This window comes from Phaethon aethereus (assembly GCF_964289735.1).
Source record: "Phaethon aethereus genome assembly, chromosome: 4".
NCBI classification, from domain to species: Eukaryota; Metazoa; Chordata; class Aves; order Phaethontiformes; family Phaethontidae; genus Phaethon; species Phaethon aethereus.
The window spans coordinates 16486986-16508828 of NC_138578.1; the positions used below are offsets into that span (position 1 = coordinate 16486986).

Genomic DNA, 21843 nt, shown 5'->3' on the forward strand with positions numbered 1-21843 from the left:
GTCAGTCACAAATCCAAACACAGTTAGCAGACAGAGTATTTAATAAAATCAGATTTATAAAACCATTACGCTGTGAAACAGCATTTCACCTATTAAATTTTTCTAATACAAAACCAGCTACTCAAATCAATAGAGAAAGAAAAACAATAAATAATGAAACTATGAGAAAATAATTGAGATGTTATCAAGGCTATAAATACATCAAACGTTTGTGATGCTATCACAATGCACGCTACACCTTTTCCCCTTTTTTTCCTTTCTTCCTCATGAAACCTCTCCCAGTATCTGCAGTTCCCGATCATTTATTCTATAAATACAGCCGAGTTGACTAAGGCTGAAATGTGCTAAGATGCAGTAACGTTTTCAGATTCATACATGAAACAATTTGGAAGCTTCCCCCAGGCATTCGCGGCTGCGGCTGCCCCTGCTCTGCTACCCACAATCCCCCCACGTACCTGCTCGCCGGGCTGCCTCGGCCCTGGTCAGGAAGTGGTAAAGCTGATCCAGCTTATCAGGCTGCTCCTCCAGGGATTCCAGCTGCCATATGGCTGACCCAGGCCCCGCAGCCTCCCTCGAGGCATTCCACTTCTGTATCAGAGTGAGGAGCTGGGCGAAGGACTCGTGATAACCCTGTCGCAGCATGTCTATGCAGATGTTCTTCTTGTACGAATTCCTGTTACTGGGAAAATGAAAGAGAGATTTTAAACCTTGAAACCCGTATTCTGTTCTCCACCTTACCAAATCAGTACAGATAACGAAAACAGCTTTCAGGAAGAGACCTCTGCAGTTCAGCTGCGGGGAAGGGGCATTTTTCTCCCCCTGCTCAGAAAGCGTTCTGCTAAAATACGATTACGAATGTCATGCCTTAGGGAAGTAAATATGGCAATAATGAATAAATACCAATATATGTATTGAAAACATGTTAAAAATACACTGGTATTCTTTAGCTGGAATTGGTAAAAAAGGCTGAGTGATGGGAAAAAACCCCATGTTTACATTAGTTCATGAAAACACAATGAACTCTTAGTTTGCTTTAAAACAGTGCACAGGGAAAAATGAGGCACATTGCACATGTCAAAACAATGTATATGTTAAATAGTTTTGCTGTAGGACATGATGGCTTGGTTTAAAACGTCAAACAAATGCTACGCTGGAAACATAATCATTAGGTATTATTTTGCTTCTGTTTAGCATATAACTTCAGCTGGGACTGGTTTACTGATGCAGAAGTTCGATAATTTCTCCCTAACTTTAAAATCAAATTATGCAATGATGAATTTATATCAAAGCTATCTCATTCATAAACTCTGATAAGATATACGTATCAAAAAGTTGTGTAATCAAATATTCTCAAGAGGTAATATATCTTTTGAGGTATTATTTATGGAAATAATAAAAATATTTCTTTTATGTGGCATGAAACAATCATTGTGTCCTATCCTGAAGAAAACTATGAGTCCAATGGGACTGCCTGCAACACAAAAGTACAGATGTAAAGGTTTTCAGGCATAGGTATTATCTAGTGTGAGAAAACAAACCTTTGTCCCAGTCAAATGGCAAGGACCCAGATGTGTTAATTTTATTTTGCATATTCTATTAAGTTTCCAAACTCTTTTCAAGACTGTCTTTTTAGTTCAAAATCCATTTAACTTCAAATTCTCAGCAGCTTTAAAATAAATATGGAATTCTGAAAACTGATATTTATAGTGTCTGTAATAAAATCAGATGAGCTCATGCTAAACAATAGCCTAATGAGACGAATACTTCTAGCCTAAAAAGAGCCACTGCAGTTCTTTAACAATGCTAATAAAATGGAAGTGATGAAAAAACTTCTTAGCTAGATGTCAATGAAATAAACAGTAATGTGAGATGTAAGAAGGCAATAATCTGCATTATTTCATATTTGATATAATTAAAACCTATTAATTACTACACTGATGCATATTAATCTTTCATATGTATTTTTTACATTTCATTTTCAGAGCTGAACACAAACATACTACAAAATCTTGATATGATTTAGACTAGACTACTGAATTTATGTTGAATATATAAATAGGTGTTTTTTTGAGATTGAAAAGCATACATTGTTCACACAGGCAAGCGAAAATATATAACTGTTCTGTACCAGAAAATATTTGCAACTTTTATCTTAGGAAAGTAAATGAGAAATATCTTTAAACATTTAAATTTGAATTTGCCAGAATACACTATATCTGTCATATCTCAGATGCACAGTATATAGCTTAAAAAATACTGTAAAGATATTATGTTAATACAGTACAATGTATTCTCTAATCTGCATATGGAATGCTTTCTATTTTCTTTTTAAAATTCTATCTAACTAAGAAAAATTGAAGAATATAGGTAAAAAATTCCTACCAACTTCCAAAGGCCTAGGACTGAATCCTACAGTAATACAACTCAGAGCAATGGAATAACAATCTGTATAGCAGACACACACACATACATGCATGTTTATTTAATGTGATCTATATGTGTATATATGTGTGCATGCATTAGATCATTAGATCTACCAGAAGTAAACATGAAAATACTGCTAAAAGATCTTAGTGACTAAACAAAATGTCATTCAGTTAATTTTTAACCCTCACTGCATAGTCACTGAGCACAGTACCAATATTTGTATAAGTAGAAAAACCGTGTCCATGTGACACGTTATTTCCTGTAGACCGATGCATTTTACTTGAAGTCCAAGCACATTTTCCCCGCAAGACAGCGTTATTAGCAAACCGATACAGGAAAACAAAACATACAGTAAAATAGGTCTGTTTTAAAAATTAGTGTCAATATTCTTTTAATAAATCCCATCCCAATTAATAAAGAAATTGAAATAACGCCGCGGTGATCATATGGTACAGGGTACATCTTTTTCGACGGCAAAGATAACTGATTTTAACTCACAAGCAATGCAGCTATCTATCTGCTGTATAACCATGCAAATTTTAGAGGCATAAAGAGAAAAGTTTTCTCTCAGTTATACTTAAGAACAGAAAATACACAAAGCCCAAACAATACCACTATTGTTTCCTTAAGTTTCTGCAGTATATAAGCCACAAGTGACTGACAGCACACAAACAGTAAAATAAGGCTAGAAACAAATGACATTATGGGGGATGAGTGGTGAATGGTATTTGTGAGAGCTTGACACCGCAACAAATTCTAAAATTGTTTCAGTTATCAAAGTGGCTCCAGATGAAAGTGCCAGTGTCCTTTTTTTCCAACAGTGCTTTTGAACAGAGGAGTAGTGATGGTGGCAGAAGTAAACTTTTCATGGTATCTTGAGATGAACCGTAAATCCTCAATCCTCAAGATCCTTTTCATACTGCTTTTTATGACATCATGCAGCATGTAAAATGTGAGGTTAAACAGAACACCTCGTGTTTTACACAACCGAAGATTACTTTATTTCTACTGTCAATGTCAAAAACCAATACCTAATTAAATGTACATGGCTTATTTTGTAAAATCCAACTGTTAACAGTAGGCGCCTCCTCCACTAAAAGGAGTGTAACCTCTGCCCGGCTTACACTAAACCTTTCGAACCTTACTACCTAATAACCGACGATGTATTATCAAACGCCTAAGTTTGTTTTTCTGCCTTGCCGCCACGCCGATTTCAGGTTGCCTCTGAGCAACCACGTTACTTCGAGCAGCAAAATGAAACAAGACTGGCCTTGCCTTTGCTTCCAGCGGAGACCTTCAGGAGGTTTAATGGTCTCTGGGGGCATCTACTGGAAATGCGGGAAACTGCAGGCAGGAGACGCGGACGGGGCAGCGGTGGGCGCAGCGAGGCACGGCTGCAGAACAAAGGAAGGAAGCGGCGCGGAAGACACGCGGGGCGCGCAGCCTGCCTTGCCTGCCTGGGGGCTGCCGGAGCCCGGTGCCAGAACCGCGCCCGCGCTGCCTGCGCGGCTCCCTGCCGGCGATTCAACTAGTCGAAGCGGGATGAGCCGACAGCTTTGTCGTGTTAGCTGGTCCTCGGTATTAAAATTGAACCGTGATAGGAATATAAACCGAAAGTCCGCTTTCCCCTTTGAGTCATCACATGTGCATGCTAGGAGAAAAAGGTTTCGGGGGGGGTTTAAAAAAAATTATTTTTTTAAATGAAATCTGGAGCACATCTATGTTTTTATGGTTAAAACAAAGATACCAGTTAATTTGTTTTTAATTTTAAGCACTTTTTTTTCCTTCTAATCCATGAAATTCAACAGATGAAACCTGTAATACTTAACACAGAGACGATGCTGAGCATCCGCTGCTCCTCTGACTCTACCCTCCTCACCGTCATTACTGAAACCCTGTTGATGTTGCTACGTGCTTCCTCACGCAGGTTGGGTCACGCAGCGAAATGAGGTCCTTAGTGGATCTGGCTGGGTATTTGTCCTACATCAGCAGTTACTGCGATACAGTACTTCATGCACGAGGTGCTGAAAAATTCTGTGCACTTCTCTGTGTGTGTCACGGGGGGCTGCGGGTGGGCATCAGAAGAATTTTTAGCACCGAATAACTAACTACCAAAAGTTAAAGTTGTCATTTTAGTGGTACCATGTTACAGATGATGATTTCATGTAGTATAATATCACAAGGGTGGAAGCAGTTATTTATTGAATGTGGCTCTGCGAGCTTGAAAAGGCACTGCTATTGTTAACACTGTGCTTTAAGTGTACTGGATATTGCTACAGGCATTCTACTTTTCTTAAACTATACAGCTACTTATACAATTTTCTTATATGGATTTCTTTTCTTATTAGCATTGCTATCCTAAAACAATCTAGAGTCATGCTGAGCAATCACAGAAACCTGATTCTAATCTACCTTTTCCAGTGCAAAAATCATAAATATCAACCTTCAGTGAGGCTAATGACATTACACCATTACTGCAACCTCAAGGACCTTCCTATGTTATGGTATCGTACTTTTATAAGACTCTCAGGCAATGCTGGGAGATCAGGACAGTACCATGCCGCATTCCCTTTAGCTTAAAATCCGGCACAACAAGGCTATTTGCATTCTATCCTTTACACTGAAAGAGAGAAAGAAAAAAGAAAAAAGAAATTAAGAGGCCAAGAGGCAGGTCTGGTGTTAGAAATAATCAAAATAGTCGGGATGGTGTAATTATTTATCATGAGCTTAATTCTCCATGCCTCCTGTCTGGTGTGGTTAATTACAGACTTGCAAAATAATGGCAAAAGTCTACTATTTTCAGATGACAGATTTTTTTTTTTTTTTAATATCAGGGTTCATATCTTTATAGTTTGTAGGATACTATAGGTGAATGCCAGCTGCTGATTACAATACAAGTGTACTGTAGCGATCCCATTTTGTAAAGCACAAAATGGCATGGATTAAACGATAGTATTTAAAGTGTACTTCCAGTGTAAAATAATTACTCTACCAATTATTATAATGTTTAAAAACTGTATTCAAATAGGTTCCATCCACTTGGGATTTCCTTCTGCAGCTGGCAAGTCAATGACTGATGTAAATGCCTTAAATAAGGATCACAAAATTATGAAAAAATAATCAAGATATTTCTGCTTAAGTTTATTTAAACAAATACATTTTACTTTTTTCCCCCCACATTTTCTGTCTATAAATCTACAAGAAAATTAAAATTACATCAAGTATGTAAATACTTAGCTACTTTGTGTTTAACCTATATGCAAACAAACACAGCATAAACAAGGAGACACCAGAATTTCCTCACTAATATTCAAAAAATATATGTATTAAGTAAAAAAAAAAAAAAAAAAAAAAAAGCTATACCAAACACTAAAAAGCCAAAAGCCAAGAAGGCTATAAGAGTTTATAACTTCAGGCTGCTCTGCCTAAGAATCGGAAGAGGAATTATTATTTAGTTGCAGCTGGACAGCCAAAAAAGTAACCCCATTAGTGACCCACATCTAAAAAGTAATTAAAACTTCTGACGGGAATTGCTGAACACAAAAAGCACTTATGCAAATACTTGGTAGATGTGAAAGCTGAAGATTTGACTGTTGCATTCAGCGGTGCTATGATCCAGGTTACTGTGGGATAAAACCACGTACTCACACTGTTGAAATGTACATTGTCATGTGTCTGGGCTGCAATCCCCCAAAGTTAGGTACATTGCTAACTTGAAAATATACCCAAGTTGTCTGAGTATCTGAGTTCAGTGCGCAAATTTATATACATAAGCACTTTGGTGAGTTAAGCCTTCAGCTGGTCAAGGTACTCATCACATTTTCACCACATACTGCTACTGATAGAAAGCCACTTAACTGAATCAGGACACAGCCCTCTTTAATCCTAGTTTAAAGCCTGTCTGTTTAAATACTTTTCTTTTAATGAAATATTTACTGGATGGTAATATCTTAAATTGTAGACTATAGTAATCTCATTAAAGAAAGATATGAAAGTACAGTAAATGCCATTAAGTAGTAATAGATGGTTAGCTTATACATCAGAATTTTTTATTAATAAGGCTGAGAATTAAATTATATTGGGGTGGGGTGCATGTTTTTTAATTCCAAATTATAAAACTGAAATCACTAATGTCCTAATACAAAAAGTATAAAATCCACCAAACCCCCAAATGCTATAAAAAGGATTCCCTACTCTAAATAGTAAATAAAAAATACTGCATGACAATTTGTACATATCATGAGCGGGAAGAACAGCTAATTGAAATTGGCTTTTATAACAATTCAAGTTTTTTTAAATAAGAAAAGATTTATGCAGCTATGTATTCAGAATTATCAATAGAAAGATGAAAATAAGTATATCAGAAAACAAACAGATAGGTACTTTATATAGGTACAATAATAGGTATGGTACCTATATAGGTAGAGTAACTTTCTGCGTAAGTAATGCAGTATTTTTCATCTACTGCCTCACAGTCTCTGACTGTTGTCAAACCACGCTTTAACCTAAATCATGCAATCAACGGTGGATGCATAACCTGTCAGTAGGATCCCACAAAGAACACATATATTGAACTCGCTTCCTTTGTTCAAAGCTACACTGCCACTTTAATACTACATAAAATGAAAAATTAATCAATTATAAACATCAAAGAATGACACAGTATTTAAAAAAGTATTTTAAAATGAATCTAAGTACTGTAATAATTAAGAATCCTCATTAACCCAGGAAATGGAAATATAAATTTAGCAATGAACTTTTGGAACATTCTGTCCCTAAACATAAATGCAAAGAAAGCACTAAAAATAAAGATAAAAGTGCTACCCTTATAAAAATGTCCTTCACACAAGAGCACAGACACCTGTGAATATTTGAAGCATAATCAGGAAAAAACATTATCTTCATTATCTTTCTGCTTTTCTTTCTAAATTAATTATGTTCATTAACAAAAAGTAATTCCAACCATATTTTATGGACTATTATTTCTCAAAATGAAGTATTTCTCAACTTTCCGCTTTTATTCCAGAGCTGACCTAATGGACTGAGAGCTAGAAACATCTGAGTTTGGAACACTTTCCGTTTGACTTGCATGATATCGGAGAAGTCATTAAATTTCTCGGCAAGTTTCTTTCACAGTGTGCAAAATTATCTTTAGAAAAAGATAATCATAATTATTTATCTTCTGTATCTTCTCAAGCTGATACTATGAATTATCATAAAACCCTATACAAGGCTATGCATTTATTATACTATTGCTATGAACAATTCCCACAGTATTTTCGCTTTTGTTTATGATATCTTATTCAAGTCCCCAGCAGAACTTACTGAGTAGTCTACGGACAAATAGACCACATGGAGATTAAAAGGAAAAGAAACGAGAGGATTTTACACAATTCAGAAGGATTCACTGTGAGAATTATTAGGAAGTCATGATTGTACCAAGGCAAATTAGACTGTCTGTCTTTGTTTCACTCTTTTTATATATTACAGATGCTTCACCTTTATGGAGTGCTTTAAAAATAGAAGTCAGTTGTGTGTTGCTTGTACATTTTCTTCAGTACTAAATATTGTTGAACTACTGAGAAATGAAAGCACTAGAAAACTGTAAGACCAAACTTAGTAAAAACAACAAGTTACATAAAAAAGAAAAACTTCAGCTCACTGTGTTCTTCTTTATTAAAGTATGTCATGTATTTTATCTTTGCAAGAGTTTGATGAGTTTTTGCAAGTGAAATTCTGTTTCCTCTATACTTGCTAATAGTCATGAGAATCTGTAGTTTGCACCTTCCCATTAAAAATGTATTGTATTTTTTGAAATTATTCACCCCGCCTTTTATCCAGATCATGTCTTTGAAAGGAGGAAGTAGATAATAAATGGAATAATTCATGATTTCCCATTAAATATGAAACTTTCTTTTGCAGAGTTTAGAAAATGGAAGTTCTACATAATGTACAGAAGTTGATTAGAACTTTTTTTAACCTTTTCAAGAAAAACCTTTCACATTACACAAACGCACAGAGAAGTTTCTTTAGGAAAGGCAAACCATTCACTTCCCACACAGTTCTGTTCTTTAGATCACTGCCTAATTACACTACATAATATGTTTATCAGGCCTGAAATTTGCAGAGATCATTCATTTAACCAAAAAGAATGTGTGCCTCTAAGTGCTAAAATCTCTTTTTGAAAGTTGTTTAATAAACATTGAATCCTGGTCATGGCAAGCGAGATTGTTAGGAATTATTCAGATAGAAAAAAATCCATATTTAAATAATATTGTGAAAGAAATATAAAATTTGTCATCTAGCTCAGTAAGTGACTTCTGCCATCTCCCTTTCCACAATCAGCAGGGAGTTTGGGATAGAATGCCTTAATTTAAAATTTCTTTTACTATGAAAGGATACATTTCTTTGGTTCCGATTTACCCTTTTCCATACTTTTTCGTATTTAAAAGTGAAGAAATATCCCCATAAAATGTAAATGAGTCGACACAACATTCCACCAGTTCTCAACCAGAGTAGTGTGAACAAAGAGGGTTATAAGGTGCTCACAGGTCATATCCAAAGATTGACAGCAGCAAGAACAGCAAAATCTTGCTAGGACCTGAACATGAAAGGGAAAGAACAGTTTACGTCTTTCTCCTTTTGCTGCTATGTCCTTCTTTAGTTGTCTTGAGCTCTCCTCTCTTCCTCTGTCTTCATAGTGTTATACACAGAAGAAATGGAAGCAGCTCAAATCCATGCATCACAAGAACCAAGTACTGTGCAATCAAGGACTGAAATACAAGGGAAAAGCAGAATCTGCACCTACACGTTATCTGTTTGGGTCTGAAATTGCCTTTTACAAGTTTTCTAGTAATAGCAGCTGCCCCTGCTCCTTCCTTGCCTTAACCCCACACCAACAAGATATTTTTCCTAACCTTTATTCTTGGCAGTGCCCCTCCCCTGTCCCTTGAGAGCCGTACTCCATAACAGAGAAATGCTCAAATCCACCTTCCAACACAAAATTCCCAAGCCTAAATTATGCAGTCAAATTGGGAAGGCCCCGAAAAGATTTCAGGTTGTGACAAAGAAAACATGGCAATATGATAGGCTGTCAATGAAAAAAGGTCCCAATCCATTTGTTGAGTAAAAGATTTCATAGGTCATCTATGAGGTCACCTTACTAAATTATTTGGTAGAGGTGACAGCTACTAAAAAGTCTGAATTAATCAAATCCCAGTCAACTATTTGTGTTCAGCTTCCTTAAAGAACTGGTCCATCAACATAAAAGACTAGAATAAGGACAAATAGAAAAGGAAATAAATCTAAAACTGAGTACCAAAACACTCATGATTTAAATAACTTACAAACAGAGGAAAAGGTCAGAAGCCCAGTCTAATAGTAGGGCTTACTAGTCTGTCATGGCTATGATAAAAATAAAGAATAAAACAAGCTAGGCCTTCTCCTCTCCATCAGCCCACAAACCCCATTCTTCTCCCTCAGTGGATTCTCCAGATCATCCTGGCCTCCAATCAGGTAAGGAAGTTTCTTCCTCTTTAATCCTGGAGGACAGATGGGGTTGAATATTCAGAGACCAGCTGGTTGAAGAAGGAAGGATGTAGGAAAGAATTCTTTTATTTCCACAAACTTATCTTGAGCACTAACTACTTAATCCCTCATTAATTTTCTGACATCTTTTTTCCTTAACTTTACCTAGCTGATACTGACACTTGAAAACAGCAGAAACTTGGTGGGTGGGAGGGGTAGTAAATAATTTGTCCCTTTTAATTCTCTCACTGAAGAATGGAAAAATAATGTTCTATCAGATGGCACTAACAGAAGACTTAAAATGGATGCCAAGTAACACTTGTTCTGGACCTGCCAGCTTCTTGTAGAAATGCTGCCTCAGGAATTAGTGAATGCAACTCTCTAAGACTTCTATCTGATCCTTTTTACAGCGTTTGAAATTCAGTAGTTCTCCAGTGTGGGATTCAGTGGTAAACGTACATGTCTACATCTGAGCTGGTCACGCTAAGCTCTCTATATAAGCAATGGAGAGAAATAGGTGCTTCAAAGGTATAACTCACCTTATTCTAAAGTTCTTGCCTGAATCCTAAAAGATGGGGCTCAACTAATCAAATTACTTATTCTTAATTATTCCCATTGATTATATGCGGTTATTAACCTAGCCCTCTGGATCAGATAAACTTAGGTGAAAACCCCTTTGCTCTTTTTGCAGAGAAGGACAAAGGTTTATGGAAGCAAAGGATTGCTACTATATTCACCAGTCATCATTCCTAGAGCAAAAATACTATATTCCAGTTTTCAGCATACAATCTGCAAAGTAGTTTAATGATTGATCTTCACAGTATTAGCTGAGATGGCTGGCAATTGCTCGGGGGGTCACAGCCCACCTGAGAATTAAACCCTTTGCCCTTTTGTGTTCCACATAATCTTGAAGTGGACCAGTCTTCTGGTGAATTCTAAGCAGAACAACCCACTATATCTCAAAAACATCTGATTGAATGCGTATAAAATAATCTTGTCTCCTGCCTGAAAAAGTGGTATCAGAGCATGTCTTTACTGACACAAACTTATCAACACAAGCTTTCCATAACACACTAATCCACAAGACAGAAAACACAAATACAAATTTTCTGCATATCTAGGTCAGCCTGTACCATCTCTCTAAAATAATTTATGTCAACTGACTACCGACAAGGACACGAACTCCATCATCCCATTCACAGAAATATGTCTAGTAAAATCATTAACATAATACTTTTTTGTTACTACTAAACAAAGCTGCTCCTCTCATCAAAAAGATTTCAAAGTTTCTCTTTCTAGTCTTCAACTCTTTTGGGATGATACGGTTGTCTTTGGACAATTTTCATTTGTATGAAGAGGAGAGAACTGTTACTTGATCTTTTTGGCCCTGACAAAAAACATCAGGAAACAGGAATGGCAGTATCAAATTCTGGTCCATTCTAGGCTCCAAAGTAATTTGAAGATTCAACCCTGGAATCAATTTCTTGATGGAAAATGCCTTACTTCACAGTTCATCATGAAATTTTTGACTCTTACATCAGTCACAAGGACAACTTTTAATTTTTACTGCAACTTGATTTTGAGCCATTAATGATTTCGTGAGTGAAGCCCAAGAACAGAAAGTATCAGGGAAAGCACACTGAAGGCCAGCAGAGTCAGCCCACCTCCTAATTCTGTGGGAAGAAAACAGTCACATTCTGCATTAATGGGAACCTTTACTTTTCTCCCATTTCCAGCTTCTTACATCACATTCACTTCTTATTTCAAGTCAAAGTCTTAGAGAAGGAAACAAAATGAAATCAATGAAAAAAACCAAAGCAATATCCTGTTTTCATATAATTAATGTACGATCTTTCTTAACCACTGTTTTTCCTTCCTCTTCTATTATATCACCTGGGACAGAAAAAATTATTACAATAACAAAAAAAAGAAAAACAACTCCACATTTTTCCACAGGAAAATGAGATTATAACATAAGCACACTTAATGGAATTCTTCTAATTTGCTGAAGTTTGGAACAGAGTACAACACTGTATAATAGAAGGATAACTGCAACCTTTTTTTTCCTTCAACTTTAAAGAAACGAGATTATCTTAATTTTAAAGAATATTGTGAAGGATACAGCTTCAGGGAACAGCTTTAAAGAATTTTTCTTGTTTCCATAAATGTGATACTACCCATACATTCCTATATTTAGGAAGTGATAAATTTGTTATCTGCCTAACACGCACAAAAAAAAATAAAGGGTGTTTAATGCTGAGCAGGAGTGTCGCTACAAGAATTTGTCATGATAAAACAATGACTGACTTACTAAGTCAACCTCCATATTAAACAGAAGTACAGATATCAAGGTGGCAAATAAAGATATCCTGTCCTTTTATAAAGTGCAATAATCTACTTCTGGAATGGAAACTATATTTAAAAAACTACACAGCATATTAGAAGCCATTTCTCACACTTTTTTAAATAAAAACATATGTTGTCTGATGAGACATACAAAGCATAACATTGATTTCAGTAAGATCATTTACAGATATGGCATTGCCTTACTTTATAAATTCGTTTAAAACTACAGTTGATGCATTTGGTTTTTTATAACTAGATTAGCCTAGTTCTAATATAACTGTGTAGCTGCTAGTTTGTTACCATTTGTTTGCCCTCAAATGATTTCATCAGGTTTGTGGAACAGCATTAGTAAATTACATACTGTAAAAATTTTGTAACTGCTGCGCTGCTATCAAAAGCTAAAATTCTGAGAATAATTAAATACACAGAACACGAATGTAATCTCTTAAAAGATATACTTAAAAAATCTCCATAGAAATAAACCAAAATATACATGATATTTCAGTTTAGTCTTCTAAGAGGCTTTGGTAACTTTGAAAAACCACATATTACAAAACAGTAAGGAAACACCCCACTTTGTGTAGGTAGTGCAGAACAGATGATAAAATTCTCCCTTCATTGTGGATTTCCTTGCTGGTTTCCTTTCCACAACCTCCAGACTCAGGGTTTGGATATATAAAGAAAAAATCGTATAGGAGGGTTTTTGGGGTTGTTTTTGTTTTGTTTTGTTTGTTGGTGTGGTTTTTTTAATAGCAGTAAAAGGCTGACCTGATCAAATCAGAGCTGTAAAATGCACTTTGAGGCCCCAAGGCCTTCCTAAAATAGCAGTGACTTCCTACGAAATCACAGAGAGTACAGTCCCTAGCATGGTGTGTGTACTGTGGAAATCCACTGGGACTAAGGACTGAAACATCTCACTGGGAAGGCAAGTCAGTCTGCAAACTTGTAGCATAACGACTGCAGCAGCACTGCATAGCTGGTATGGAACTAGGGTGACAAGAAGTGAAGGTACTTATTTCTGTGCTTGCTCCCTGGGGTCTGATACTTCTTCCCCCCTCACAGACCTACCCTTAATTCAGGGGACAGGACCTCTGTCAACACAGCATTTGCTCAGGAAGGATCTGTTCCTTACGCTGGTCCAGCTCACGCAGAATGTGACTGTCACAGACCAATCTTACGTTTCTTTCTATTTAAGCAGGTAATATTTAAATCAGCTACGACACCGAGCACGATTAGTACAACAGCGTGATCAAAGGTAACTGTCCCACATCAACCACATGTACTCACAGAGCAGTAACACGGCACTTCCCACTGCCTCACCTAACTCACTTCCCTGTCACTGTCAGGCTGCTCTCTCCCACAGAGAGATGACCATGATAACTGAGTCTCTCCTACAGAAACAAAGGAACAAATTGAACTTTGCAAACCCTAGGGTGACATATTGAGAAGGTCCTGCCCAATCCCACCACTGAACTAATCTTTAGTCCATCAACTTTGAACTTGGTCTTAATTCAAATAAAAGAAGTGGGGTATGAGTTTGCTTTAAACAGATTGCTCTCCTAGATCATCAGACCAGATATATTACAATCTTTGTACTGACAGTAGGAACACTTGTTAGCTTTATCCTGTTACCATTGCAAAAATAAAGGCGAATCGGAAAGGAAAGTGTGTCTGCTGCCTGAGTATTATATGGTATGGTTTTAGGACACTGCTAAAGTTATTACCCCTCAACTCAAATTTGGTAATTTTCTAGATTTTCATTTGAAAGTTTTTAGGGAAGGTTTGCAGGTACATTCTTAGGCTAGGAAGGAAAAAAGCATGTTTTGCAAGAAACTAGCTGGTTGAATTCATGCCTGATTGATAGAATGTTTTTATGGTGCAAGGGTGATCTTGCAATATTAATTCCTAAGGTGCCTAGAGCCCTCGTATATGCATCTCTTTATTATTTAAATATTGAAATAAATAAATCATCTCACTTAAGCAACCAGCAATTCAGATTTGTTAGAATTCTTTCATTAATTTTGATGGTGCTGAACCCCAGATCTGTTAAAAGACTCCAGAAGAATAAGTCAGAGTCTCCTGTAGCTTCTAAATGTAAATACCTCAGCTGCAAGAAATCAAAAGTTATCTAGATTTCTTTCATTCATTGGGTTTTTAAATAACTAATGGTGTATTAAATGCTTTACCGCAGAAGTCAGCACTTGGGCTTGGCTAAATAATAATTCAAAATTACAAGAATGTGTATGTTGGTATACTAAGCTTCCACCCCAGAGGAAATATTTCACAGAGACTCAGGAAAAAAAAAAAAAAAAGCAGCACAATTTAAAATATAATTACTAACACAATCTTAACAATAATGTTACAAATGTGATAGAATACTTTGGTAAATATACAAATTAGTAAAACCAAGGAGTTAAATGCTTTGATATATTTAAGATCAGGAGAAATGAAACACCATTATTTAATATCGACTTCAAATTTTAAATGCCAAGTTCCAGTAAAAAGGGTAGGGCCTAGGGAACTTTAAATTATTATGATGACTAGAAACAAAGGAAACAATAAACTTGTGGATGTTCAAATGCCTCAGAAAAGCCAACTTACGCAGCAGCTTCTTGTTTTGACAACCCTTTGATATTCTTCGCCAAATAATCATCTATGCCATCTTTGTCTTTGATCAAATGAATCCTAAATTTAAATGAAAAAAATTAAAAGAAACACTGTGAGGTGCTAACATAGACTCCTGCAGCATGTATAATGTATCAGCATTGCCAAGTAGAGCTAAATACTGAAATATTGACAAAGTAATATATCAGATGTTCTATAAACACATACAAATATCTTTTTAATTTTTTGGTCTGTAGCTATTTCAGATCTTTATTTCTGAAAGAAAACAGAGTTGATATTAGCTTTCAAGGACCAGATTATCTGATATTTCTGTCTAAACTAGAAGAAACTGTGTATTACCTAAATCAATAATAATTCATTAAGCTATCTATATTTAAACTGTTTTCTAAACCGGAACCATTACATTTTTTCATTATCAGTATGGACCAGAGTGGTCCAATATGTTTTGTATTTAATTTTTTCAAAATTAAAAAAAAAAGAAAATCAACAAAAAAAATCCCCAACCCAACTCAAAGTGTTTTCCTTAGTGCAATGCAGACTTTTAATACTTGCTCTCAGCTTTCCACAGTTTGAGCAGCATATTGCAAAAAATGGTCCACTAAGAGGGTAATCCAAAGGGCATTAAAATAAACAGCAAGTTTCAGGATGCATGGATCTAATTTTAAAATTTGAACTGTACATCATTTCACCTTTCACTTGAGCCATCACTGCTTTGCATCTCCACTCTGATACAAAAGAGATGCCTTGAATTTTAAAGAATAATATGCACTTACTGACCATAAAGTGTATTTAAATAGATTCTGATATTCCGACTGTAGAGGGTATTATGTTTACAAAAGTAATATGAATTTATTTTTATTATTCTTTAAACGAGCCTAAAGATTATGTTAACCAGATTGTCTGGTTAATCACTCGAAGATAAAAGAAATTCAACATTAGTGTTCCACATAAATCTATTACTTTTCTCTGTCTCTGTATTACACTGCTGTCTTTCATTACAGGGATGAGAGTAAATTCCTTCATAATGTTAGCTAATATAAGCGTCATGCTCCTTATTGCTCTGAGAATACCAAACACACTTCCTGAAGTTCATGCAAATGAAAACAAAATAGCTAAGCAATGCAGAGATATTTTGACATGTCTGTATATAAAAAAATGTAATAGTGAAAACTTCCGGCACAAACAGGGCATTTAAATTTGTTCCAGAATTTACTACTACTGAGCTGCACCATCAGAGGCTTATGCTTTCAAGCTGCACATAACACAATCTGTGTGAGTTGTTGCAGAGCATGCAAAATGTACACCTTTTGGATATTGCCATAAAAATTAAGTTATAATCAATACCGAGATTTAATCAATATCAAGATTTTCACACCAAAATAGTCACAATTTAGGGAAATACATAATATCATTAGGATAATGAAGGTAAGGTAATTATTGTATATTTTAAATGGATGTGCAACATATTTCAAGATACAGTAGGATTATATGAGGTCATAGAAAAATGAAAAACAGTATCCCTGAGCAATTAATTATGAAGTATTCAGTAGACAACACAAAAAACTCTGGCTGACCTTTCTACTTGTAACACCGCAAAAATGAGTTTTCTACCGTCGGTGGCACATAAGGAACATACCAGATACAGGGGGCAGGGGGAGTCCAAACCCCCAAACTGAAACAGTTAACTACAACAAGCAAATTCCTAGGCATCACTACCAGCTTGCTGCAATTTAATCTACATTGCAGTTAAAAATCATCTCAAACTGGAACAAAGGGAAGCCTGATGCCTTCTCATTATCTTGTCAAAGGTATTTTAATAAAAAACAATCAGGGGAAAAGCCCTGATCAATTTAAAATGTAATATACAATTTAAAATGTAACCTGCCTTATAGTCAAGGTATAAATTTCTGAGTTCTTATTGGTAACATCCTTAAAGACAACTACAGCTAAGGGGAAAAAACCAAAAGCAACAATTCGCAAATTAATTACTGTTTACATATGTTCTGCAATACCCTGTATCGGACCCATGCAACTACAAACAGGGTCATCCATCATAAAGAATTTAAGTTACTAAAAATAATAAACACTTATCTCATCGTAGTTATTAATATCAAAGATGTTAATGTAGCAATAACAGAAAAGACAGGCAGGTGATACATAGGAAAAAATACACAGTAGAAAATACCATCAACTCAAATAATCGTTATTTAAAAGGGCTTGTTACATGCCATGAGAATTAAAAACAATAAAAGTAATTAATGTGAAGAACAGAGACTGTGACTTGGAGTGGACATTGTTTCTTAATAAAAGAAATGAAGCGAGGATGGCACTGGCTAAGAGGCATTGTTTCTTTTCTTCCAGAAGTTGTCACTCACTTTTTCCAAACCGTTTTAGCCTTATTTTTTTATCGTTTCCATAATGACTCGCTATATTTCATAAATAGTTTATAAAAAAGTCTATTTCACATGTAAATTGGCTCCTATTTAATTTTAAATCACTCACTTATTAAAGACAAATAGTTTTGAATCCAATGGACACCTATCCCAGAATTAACAATTTACACCATGTGTTTCTATAACTATTTCTGTTACCAGTCTACACAACAAAAGAAAAAGCTACTGATTTTTTTCTAGAAATAAACTTCATGATAAATACACCTGGCTTTTTAATCAAAGAACAGAATGAAGTTGCATAAAGGACCAAACTGATTCTCACATAACTTTCTATCCCTACTGCCTATTTTTTTAACTCAGACTCCAGTTTTCTCAAAATTTCCTATCAAAGAAAATGGCAGAGCTTGTCTTGCTCTTATGACTAGGATTCTACAGCATGGTCTAGACCATTACAGAATCATATATTTCTTTTCTGCAAATATGCACAACTTCTATATGACTGCTGCAGAATGATCTTCTTGAAACTCTCCAAGTAAGGGGAAGAAACAAACCTCCTACCTCCCCGGTGAATTCTCCAACAATGTAGTTACTGGAAAAAGTGATAGCTACAGAACATGTCTTCGGCCATAAAAGATTAAAAAAAAAAAAAAATTGCAAGACATAACTGCATGTCCTTATTCTATCAATGTCCGAGAGGACACCTATCAGTACGAGCCACTCAGAAAGACTGGGCCCAAGCATACCATGTTTCTAGATCCTTACTACTTTTAGACCTGGACATGCAGCTGCTGAACTCTCAGAAGCCCCAGCTCCTTCAGCCAAAGGCTAAGGGGAATGCTAGGATGGGGGCAATGGGAGTGGAATTTAAAAAAGGGAGAAAAAAAAGAAGTGGAGGAAGAAGAAAATAATCACAATTCTTTCTGAAATGGAGGCAATTCCAGGAAAAAGAGCATAGTGGAGCAGGGTAGTAACTGAGAGACCGGTACTCACCAAGGGAGACAAAAATGTATGGATACAAGTAAGTAAGAGGAGAAATGAGTGGAACGGAACGGAAAGCCATGTAAGTATATGCAAGGAGAAGATGGCTTGAAAGTATTTTGGCACTGTCGTTAACTCTCTCAGTTATTAAGTACAGATTAATGTTTTTCAAGCCAGTTTTATTCATTATATTTTGAAAGATGCATAACTGTTTTGTGCCTGAATTAAAATAAAATTAAAATCTTGGTTTTTCATCCAAATAAGTACATTTTCAATCACCTACATTCACATCAATGTTAAATGGAAAGAACATCCTATGGCTTTTGAAGGGGTTTTAAAAAATTAGGATGAAGTATCAACTTTAAACAGAACACATTTCCTATTTTGTTTTTTTTCCCTCACTTTTAATTACAAAACTTTCCTAGGAGAGAATTTTCTTGCCTCTGATTTTTGCAGTTTCAAATACTGCAAAAAAGCAAACATAATTTGTCACCTTGGCATAGCTGATTGAAGCTATTCACAGTAAAAATGATACTCTGAAAGAAAAGAGGGTACATACCTTGCAAAGTCTAATGAGGGGCAAACAGTCTGCTCTATGAACCTAGGATTCTCCCTTGGGCTTTGCAGGATTGCTTGAGGCAACACATTCAGTTTAACTAAAACAAACAAACAAAAACCAACATTACTTGAAATAATATCTTCACAGTGATGCACTTTCTTATCCTTCTTGTGCTGCTTCCCAGTCAACTCTCTTTTATTTCCAGTGTGTTACCTGTAAAACCAGACTCCAGTTCCACACAAATCTTTTCAGGTCTCAGAACTACTTCAGCAGGACATAATACACTGGAATGGTCATGATCTCACTGTCAATCGTTTTCTCTCTTTCATTGGAGTGCTTTTGATCTGCACAGGGACGACTGATTCAGGAACCTTACTTGCGTGTGATTCCCTATGCTTCCTCGAGCTATCTAGGTCCAAGTATTAATAATATTTTAAGTTAATACATAAGGTGGGGAAATGATTGAATATACAGTGTGCAATGCAACAACAGGCACTGTATTAATGTTCAAAATAATACATAATCATAATAGCAACAATCATTTTAATAAAAAAATGTAAGTAATGCTATACTTACAGCACAGGGTTTTACTTAAAACAAAAGCCCCACAGTTATGTAGAATCGTCTAGCTCATCATTTTGAAGTACATAAATGCTAATAGGACTTTTTTGTCATATAGAGTTACAGTGTTTTTTCCCCAAGTATTCAGTCTACATTTCCTACCATTAAAGTTTCAGCTGCCAGTTCCTTCATTTTGCATGTCTGTGATCTGAGGACGTTAGCAGCAGGAGCACCCTTACTTTTAAATTTGGTTTAATGTAGGTATTGCATGCCCTGCTGGTAGGCCTCAAGGCACAAACTTTTAATAGGGATGGGGGGGAGAATTTTAACTATTTGCTACATTTAGTGAAAGAAAATTTATTTTATGGGAAATAAATGTTCGATATTAATCAACTTGATATTGAATGATCAGCATCAGACTAGCAGATGTTTTATATATTAGTCTTTCTGGGATCAAAGGCCGTTTCATTGATGCAATATGTTGCTATAATTATAGTGAAGTAATTTTTAAAATTGTGTTACTTAGAATGGAATAACAAAGACAATTAGAGGTTGAAAAGATGACAGGATACGTTACTTCCCCAAAGTCATTCTTTTAGGGCTGAGTACTAATGATAACATTTGTTACAGAAAAAAATAATATTATTTATAAACAAACTAATTTACAATCGGAGGCAGCAATATTTTACACAAGTGTGTCACAGAAAAAATAATCAATAGAATAAAAACATATGGGTAATTCATCACTATAAAAGATTATACTTCTTACAGAGAATGACAGGTTCGTATCCAGAAGCAATATAGAAAGGAAAAAATCTTTTTAGGAAGATGCTATTCAGTGAGAAATAGTAATTAAACTTTGGAACAACAATATTGAAGCCCAGGAAGATGCAAAGCTTTATGCAAGCCTCTTAGTTTTGAGGTATCAGGTGAGAAAAAACAAACAGACCATGTCTTAATTGCAGCTGTTGAATCTGGCAATGCAGGAGAGCTGACCATCTGCAGCTATAGGGCAGAAAAGGCAGGGTTAAGCAGCTGAAAGGAGACACTGAAAGCCCTGGTAAAGCCACCGCAAGCACAAAAAGCTATGGATCGATAGGTGTACTTTCTGGCATGCCACAGGTCTCGGGTGGCACCCACAAGAGACCTGGCTGGAGCACACAATAGCTCCTCACTGACCCACACGGTCCAGGTTCCCACCCCACAGAAATCAAGTGTATGGTAAGACAGGCTGGCATGCACACAGGTCTCACACTAACATGAGCCACACAGGCAGACATTTTTCTGAGTCCATTACTGCCTCACAAGGATTAAAATTATTGCCCTCACTCCTATTTCAAACTCAAAGCTTGGGAATGAAAAAACAAAAAACCTGCTTCATAATAATGTTTATTTTAGAGGGGGGAGGTTGCTTTCACAGTGAAATGGATGGTGTTTTTCTCTCATTTCCAAGACAGCTGTAATCTTTACAGGTAAATTACAACCACAGAGACACATGACAGAAGGTATGAGGCACATCTCTTTCTGAAAGGTGTGCCATTACACTCACATAAATTTCGTTGCTGATCATTTAAAGACTGCTAACCCCTTTACATCTTACTCCGTTATTATAAGGCCCAAGCCACACCTCGTTTACTTAATCAAACACGCACAGAATTCAGCAAAAGACAAGGCAGTGCAGTTTGTTGCTAGAGAAGTGCTATATTTAATCACATGATCAAGGGAATCTCCCCACAGGCTGGAATCGCTCCAACATGCATTGAAGCTGAAGGTAAAGCACCGACTAATTCTAACAGCCTTTCCCAGCATGTTTTAGGAAACTTGTTCACCTGCACCTTGCTCTTTTCATGCGTTTTCTGAGGCATGCATAAACCTAGCGGGAGGCTGAGGATTTCGCAGAAAGGGAAGCAGCCTAGGCAGCAGCATGGCTACATCCAGCTGCCTTTGTGGACGCATTTCGCATTTGCTGCTCCCTGGCACCTCATAAAATAAAAGGCTGTTGGAGTGTGACAGGACAGACTGACAGCGCTTTGTTACACTGAAAGTGCTGATATGATTGATTAAAAAACCCAGTAAGTATTTAAAATCTATAGCCAGCATGATAGATGTAGTTTGTTCCAGGTAAGCTGGCCTGGTCATGGCTCCAACCAGCGCTTGGGTTTGCAGCGCTCGACCCATGCTCTGGAGCTCCTCCAGCCTTGTGGCTACCCAGCCCCGGCGGCAGGACGCCAGCCACCCTTCGCTGCTTCCCGGCCTTCACCGACCACCAGCCGGCTACGCCTTTTCTGCCCCCCCTTCACCTGTTAACCACCCCCATACGCTACATGACCCTCTGGCACTGTCTCAGACTCTTAAAAAAAAAAATCAGTTGAACTTTCCAGGGGGACGGACCTCTATTCATGGCGCGGCTGCAGGACGAGGCCTCCG

At 36.4% G+C, this 21843-nt stretch overlaps 1 protein-coding gene across 1 annotated transcript in view; it reads right to left on the reverse strand.

Annotated features, from left to right (window-relative positions):
* Positions 1–21594, reverse strand: part of TTC29 (tetratricopeptide repeat domain 29) — a gene marked incomplete at its 5' end in the record, with an annotated part of 129989 nt that extends 108395 nt beyond the window's left edge. The window contains 4 exon segments of the mRNA XM_081999611.1: positions 456–679; positions 14902–14985; positions 18856–18952; positions 21441–21594. Of these exon segments, the coding sequence (XP_081855737.1) occupies positions 456–679; positions 14902–14985; positions 18856–18952; positions 21441–21594 (559 nt within the window).
* Positions 21595–21843: the final 249 nt, after the last annotated feature.